Source organism: Gambusia affinis, linkage group LG17 (assembly GCF_019740435.1).
Source record: "Gambusia affinis linkage group LG17, SWU_Gaff_1.0, whole genome shotgun sequence".
Taxonomy (NCBI): domain Eukaryota; kingdom Metazoa; phylum Chordata; class Actinopteri; order Cyprinodontiformes; family Poeciliidae; genus Gambusia; species Gambusia affinis.
The window spans coordinates 14,139,688-14,146,888 of NC_057884.1; the positions used below are offsets into that span (position 1 = coordinate 14,139,688).

At 37.6% G+C, this 7,201-nt stretch overlaps 1 protein-coding gene across 1 annotated transcript; it reads left to right on the forward strand.

The window, feature by feature from the left end:
- Positions 1–884: 884 nt before the first annotated feature.
- Positions 885–6,654, forward strand: LOC122847158 (glycerol-3-phosphate acyltransferase 4-like). The gene is made up of 12 exons (XM_044144589.1): positions 885–1,049; positions 2,386–2,455; positions 2,545–2,842; positions 2,920–2,994; positions 3,123–3,212; positions 3,684–3,777; positions 3,878–3,993; positions 4,354–4,409; positions 5,369–5,454; positions 5,520–5,648; positions 5,917–5,996; positions 6,262–6,654. The coding sequence occupies exons 1-12, from the start codon at positions 885–887 to the stop codon at positions 6,374–6,376; spliced, it is 1,374 nt and encodes a 457-aa protein (XP_044000524.1). The 3' UTR covers positions 6,377–6,654.
- The last annotated feature ends 547 nt before the right edge of the window (positions 6,655–7,201 follow it).

Here is a 7,201-nt window from a genome sequence, read left to right on the forward strand (position 1 = left end):
GATGCACTTTTTTTTCTCTCTGTGAATATGAACCAGACCAAACATTTCTTGTTTTGGGTCAAAAAACTATCAAAATTATTTTAATTTGCTTAATGTCACAACATGAATTTGTCAGAGATTTACTAATAATACTCAGAAGTCTTTTTAAAAGATTTAAAAAAAGTGAAAATTTAAGACCATAAAGCATGTGAAAAAAAATCAAATGTCTTTATTCTCAACCCTGACATTTTGATTTGATAATTTTACTATTTTTCAACAAAAATAATTCTATAAAATCATCCTTCTTCTTTTTTCTTTTAATCAAAAAAGATTAAAAACAAAAATGTAGGTAATTTTCTATTTTTTCTGCCCTTACAAAAAGCTTTGCTGCAGTGCACAGTAAATCCACCTTAATCAGATTTAAGGGTTATTCCCAGTGACTGCAGCTCTCATTGGCCACCTGTTGCTAAGTGTTTCTGCAGCGACTTGTTGCTGCTTGTCTGAAAAGAAAACAGCACAGAGTCCCTTCTTCTTGTAGATGGAGCACCAACTAATCATCTGTCATCCTCTCAGGTACAAATTCATATCCGACAGACGGTAGGAGGTAATTGTGAGTTACTTTGTGTTGCTGTGAGCTTACTATAAAAAGGTTGAATTGCCCATAAAGATACAAAAGGAAAATTTCCCAGACAATTTAATTTATTTCTCATCTAGAAACAACATCTTGAGATCATAAAATTTGTTTTTATGTGTTTCTTATCTTAATTTTCTCTTTTAGTCAGATCTACGATGTTAAATCCGGATGTCTGACTCAGTCATCATGGTTATGAACAGAGCAGCAGACCTTTGGTAAAGCTGGAGGTTTCCATCTCTTTGTACTTAATGTCTCCTTCTACGCTGAAAACATGGCTTGGTTGACGTTGCCTGTCGACCTGCTCTCCAAATATCTTGGCCTATTCACCGATGTGTGGCTGACTCTTGTGTTTGGTTTCCTAATTGTGCCAGCTGTATTTGGACTTCCTTTTGGGATCCATAAATACTACATGAGGATACTTCTCAGTATATTTGAGGTGAGTTTGAAGTGTCTCTGGCTTGAAATTACTGGAATCAAAGATTCTTCATTTTCACTTTTTTTAAATGCCACATAAATACTTGAGATCTCCTCTAGCAATGCTTATAACAGTCTATTTTAATGGGCTCAATACTTAAAACACTTTTATATGCATTAATGCCACAGTTGAAACTGTCTTTGCACTACTAGAAAAGCTGGTGGTCTCTGTTCGTCACTTTATTACTTTCACAAATCGTACCAGTTTTTCCTGCTAAGGTTCCTCACTCTTCCTCCTGGTAACTGTGTTGCATTTGAGCTAAAAAATTCAAGGAAAAAACTCAGTTTGCAGCAATATGCAGTTCTACTCTGTGTGCCCAGTCGCCTTGGTGTCATCCACATTTGGTTTCTCTTTTTTTCAGGGAGGTGTGAAAGGCTCTTTTTGAGAGACAGAATTGTATTTAAAAAGACTCATCTCAACACCCTCCCCACTGTGAGAAAAGCTTGCAGCCTCAGTACCACCATCTGAGTTGGTGTTGATATTGTAGCAATCTCAGATCCCTGGGACGTTGTTCCCAATGCAGTTTCTTGAACAAGCTTAATCCCTGTGCTTTACCTACATCTGTGGAAGCTACACACAGTCTGTCCTGATCTTGTATTTAAAGCGAAAGTAACCAAATTTGTGGCAAAATGTTAATCTCGGGAGATTGGGAGAAAACTACCAGTCGATTTGGAGAGTTTAAGTAATTTTACATGGCGCCACTTGATTTGTAAGTTGCAATCCAGCAGTTTGTTTACACGATACTGGTGACCGGATTTTCTTAAAGCGGCACGTTTTGAAACCAGGTCTCAGAATGAAACTTTTCTGTATGTAATACATGTCATTTTCTGACCAGTACTGTCCCTAAATTGTACAAAATGCTGTAATTTCCATTTTTACGCATAATCTTTAGGACATTTTAACTTTCAGATAGTTATATTTAATAGAAGTATTATATCTATTCATTTGTGTTTGTTCCCCAACTCCACAGTGACTCTGTAAATTTCTCTCTCTCATATCTGATGCAGAACTATCCTCACTGAAGTTTATGACCCACTTTTCCAATTGATACGCTGGCTAGGGAGAGTTCGAAGCTAAAATTGGCCCATAATGGAGTTTATCATCTGCAAAGCACATGTGCTCCCAGCCTTCTGTGGAGCATAGCTGTGCTCCAGAGAAAACTTGCTGTCTGATGTCACCGCTTTGATCACACCATTACCTTCTGCTGCACATTTTCTCCTTAAATTTCCAACTATGATTCCAGTCTTGTGACCTGAAGAGGTTTTTGATGGCAGTCTGTTTATTTGTCCTTATTTAGTGGACGACATTACAAATGGAGCAAAAGGCAAAAGAGAAGAATCATCAACTCTACAAACACTATACCAACGGTAAAACACTGACATTTCATTCACAAACCTATTATGTACTGGCTTATCTTTCTCTATATGAAACTTTACAATAATTTTTTTCTGCTAAGGTATCATAGTCAAAGTCCCAGATTCAACTTTGAAGCAGGAAATTCAAGATCTACGTCACAGTGCTGGTTGTCTGAGTCTGGAGCCACGGTTTGAACTGGCTGATGTTTTCTTCTTCTGTCGGAAAGCTTTGGAGAACATTATAGATGATGACGTGACCAAGCGCTTCTCGGCCCAGAAGTTGGAAAACTGGAACTTGCTCACTAGGAGCAACCGCAGTTTCCACTACATGAGTCTAAAACTTTCAGCCCTGTGGATTATGGGAGTTTTAATCCGTTATGGTGTACTGCTCCCTTTCAGGTCAGAGAGGCAAAGAAGTAGGTTTAGAATAAATTTTTTACGAGTCTTAAATAACCATTTTATTTTGTGTTTTGCAGAGTAACTGTGGCTATCACAGGTATTTTTCTGTTTATTGTTTTAAGTACCGTGGTGGGATTGATACCCTGCACAAAGTGAGTTCTACTAATACCTCAAACATGAATATAAGTGAGGTTTATGTTGATAGATACTAAGTTACAAACCTGACGTTGTTAGCCATGTGTGTGGATCCATCTAAACCGATCATTGTGTATGACCTTAGGTTGAGAACCTACCTTAGTGACAAGGTGCATCTGATGGGTTATCGCCTCTGTGTTAGATCACTAACTGGAATCATCACCTATCACAACAGGTATGGGATAATTAATCAATTAATTAGTTAATTAATTAATTACTTAATTAATTATTTAATTAATTATTTAATTAATTATTTAATTAATTAATTAATTACTTAATAAATTAATTAGCATGTTTTCCTTACTGAAAATACTGCAGAGCAATACTGCTGTACAGAGTCAACAACGGTCATGCTACATTTGCAGTGAGAGGAACATCTACATTCAACATAGGTGCATCTATTTTTATGGCCTTCAACCATCTTTTCTTCACTCCAGAGGAGAATCATCGTATTGCATTCAATCCAAACAATTTTAAATATTGCCTTGGCAAAACATTCTTTCATCACTTTTCTTTTCTTTCCATCTAGCAGGATATCTGACCACGCTGCTAATCAGAATTACTAGAGTTTGTTTAAAGTGATTTCCTAGCTGGACTCAAGCTTTCAGCAAGACTTCCAGATAATTCCTCTGTCTGTGCCTTGCAGGGAAAACAAACCAAAGAAGGACGGCATCTGCGTGGCCAATCACACGACACCAATAGATGGGATCATCCTGGCCAATGACCATTGCTACTCTTTGGTATGAAATTTGAAGTGTGTGTGTGTTTTTTTTAGGGTGTGAGTTATAAGTAGAGCATTTTTAAAAGCTCGGGGATGAAGTAAGTGAAATCATCTCACAGGTTGGGCAGCTACACGGAGGCTTGCTGGGATTGATCCAGAGAGCCATGGTAAAGTCCTCTCCTCATATATGGTTTGAGCGAGCTGAAGTCAAAGACAGACGCCTAGTGGCCAAAAGGTAACATTACAGGCATTACAGCGTCGTGTAAGACCCTTAAAGCTGATTTGGAACATTTAAATGATTGTACTTGTTTATTTTATAGTCTCCGAGTTCATGGCGTTATTCACTTTTAAAAGGAGAGAAGTACAAATGATCTTGTGATTGGCTACTTTCACCAAATGGTTTTCAATTAAATAATATAAGCTTCCCACTTCTACTACAGTGAAAATAGTTCAAAAATATTATGCATAAGTGAAAATAAACAAATACATTATCACAAAAAAAAAATTAACCTTAAAAGTGAGTATATTTTTTATATAAAAATGAGCATAACACAAAAAAATCCTCTAATTCAGTTTTTTTAAAATGTTATTTCAGGCTCAGGGATCATGTTGCAGATAAAAACAAACCTCCTGTCCTCATCTTCCCTGAAGGTGAGTGTGGAAATCCTACAGAACTAGATATATAATCAGGGAAGTTTGACTGTATGAAATACCAAATGACTTTAAACACAATTCTCCTAATATATATAAATACATTTAAATGTGAACATTAATTTTGTCAAAACACTGCTTAACATTAAAACAAAAAATATTGACACTTGTTTTAATACTTAACGTTGGAGGACAACAGTACTAACCGTAGCAGGCATACTGTTAAAGTGCTTGCTATGGTAACATCCAGCCTGCAAAAAAGATATTAATAATGTTTATGCACATAAAATAATTATTTTTCTCCAGATAGATATTTTTCCCTTCCAAGCCAATGGCAGGCAAATGAATGGTCCTTTTTACAGTTCTATGTCTGCATATGTGTAAACAAAGAGAGAAAGAAAGGTTGTTAATTACATTTTCACATAACTGCTTGTCTCTTAAATCTTTTCAACTTTTTGTCAACAAAAATAGTAAATTTGCCCCTGGCAGCAACCTGACATGTGGTGAAGACAACTTGTTGAAATTCAGCCCAAGAAAGACAGAGTTAAAGTGATTTTAAACAGATACTGTTGATGAGCTTAAAGTTTAACTTAAGACCATTTTTTCAGGTTTAAGGGGAATCGTCTTAACAGAAGAAAATATCCATTAGGCAAAAGAAATCTCAATAAAAGCATGTTTTAAACAAATTAGCTACAATAGCAGAAAGTCCCACCAGATGCCAAATCTGTCATCTGAAAGCAAAAAGAAGCTCTAACTGTACTGTAAAGATGTACCTATGATAAAGTGGCAGTGCGTGCACGGTGCTGTTTAAAGAAATGTTTGAGAGTCATTTAAAAATTTCCTTCAATCAGGCTGCAAAACGTGTTTTAAAGACACACAAACCAAAAAAAAATCTATTTTGCTACATTTGCAAACATTTGTTTTAAAACATTTAAAACCTCCCATTATTTCACTTACAGGTACTTGTGTCAACAACACATCAGTGATGATGTTTAGGAAGGGGAGCTTCGAAATCGGCTGCACCATCTATCCTGCCGCCATTAAGGTAGCGCTCCCTGCTGCGCTCATGTTGTTCATAGCAGCCACTGACAGAAAACATTTGTTTTTCAGTATGATCCTCGCTTTGGAGATGCTTTCTGGAACAGCAGTAAATTTGGTTTGGTGGGATACCTTCTGAGGATGATGAGCAGCTGGGCCGTCGTCTGCAGCGTTTGGTACTTGCCGCCAATGAACAGCAAGGTGAATACCTCAAACAGTCATTTTAATAACATAATGAATTTTCAAAATAAGCCCATTTGAACAGGCAATAAAATATAAAATATCTCTTCCCATTTCCATTTTTCAGGAGCTTAAAATGACTTGCATAAGCTAGAAACCCAATATGTTTTCAACTGTCAGGAAAACATCCCCTTTAATATGACTGTATACATTATTCAGAGTATGTAAAGTCTCATTAAGAAAAGAGGATGTCTTTTTATTTTCATTTCTTTTTAAAATTCCTTTGAAGGAAGGAGAGGATGCCATGCAGTTCGCCAATCGAGTAAAAGCTGCCATAGCTGCCCAGGGAGGGCTAGTGGACCTCATATGGTAAATTACTGTTTTATCTAAATGTCATTTAGTTTATTTATCATTTTCATTTCACATTTTTATGGAGACAGTAATAATAGTGCAGAACACTGGCCCTAGTTCACGAAATACAATACTGGGGATTTTATCTTTGACAGTATTAAACCCTGGAGCTAAATCGGCGGTTCAAACTCTAATTGCTCCCTTCAGGGTCAGTGGGAAACATTGGCGTTAACATTGATTTTCTGAGTGACAGTGCCTTTTCTATTCATATATGCTCACCCAGGGATGCCGGACTGAAACGAACCAAAGTGAAGGATTCTTTTAAAGAAGAACAGCAGCAGCTTTACAGCAAAATACTTCTGGGTGACCATGAAAACCACAACCATCTGGAAAGCTGATGTCCAGACAGGAGACAAAGAAGAAAACCAGTATAGCTAGAGGCTATTATCTTCTGTTTAGTAATACAACACATGGTGGTAAGACTCTTTAACAAACAATGAAGGTTTTTCAAATGAAATTGGTTCCAGGTCAGAAAATTTGAAGAGTTGTTAACTTAAAAGTCAAACTATTACAAAGTAAGTCTGTGTTGGGGCGTGCTGTGGTGGCGTAGGGGATAGCGTGACCCACATTTGGAGGCCTTGAGTCCTTGACGTGGCCGTCGCGGGTTCGATCCCCGGACCCGACGACATTTGCCGCATGTCTTCCCCCTTTCCTGTCAGCCTACTGTCATATAAGGGACACTAGAGCCCACGGTTGGAAAAAAAAAAAAAGTAAGTCTGTGTTGGGGCGTGCTGTGGTGGCGTAGGGGATAGCGCGACCCACATTTGGAGGCCTTGAGTCCTTGACGTGGCCGTCGCGGGTTCGATTCCCGGACCCGACGACATTTGCCGCATGTCTTCCCCCTTTCCTGTCAGCCTACTGTCATATAAGGGACACTAGAGCCCACGGTTGGAAAAAAAAAAAAAGTAAGTCTGTGTTGTTCTCAAATCTCCCTGATGATTTATTAGGAAATCATGTTCTGTGACCCAGTGAAATCCTAATTTAGCAGAACCTTATAGATGCAGACGTTACATAACTGAGACTATGGAGCTACCGGCATTTTGTAAGTCAGTTTACTAATTGGCTCAAGGCTCTATGTTTGTCTGCTGCTTTAATCTTTTGCACATAACAAAGGTGAAACACATTGCTAGTTTGATAGCTGTTGGTTTATTATTTCTCTGGAC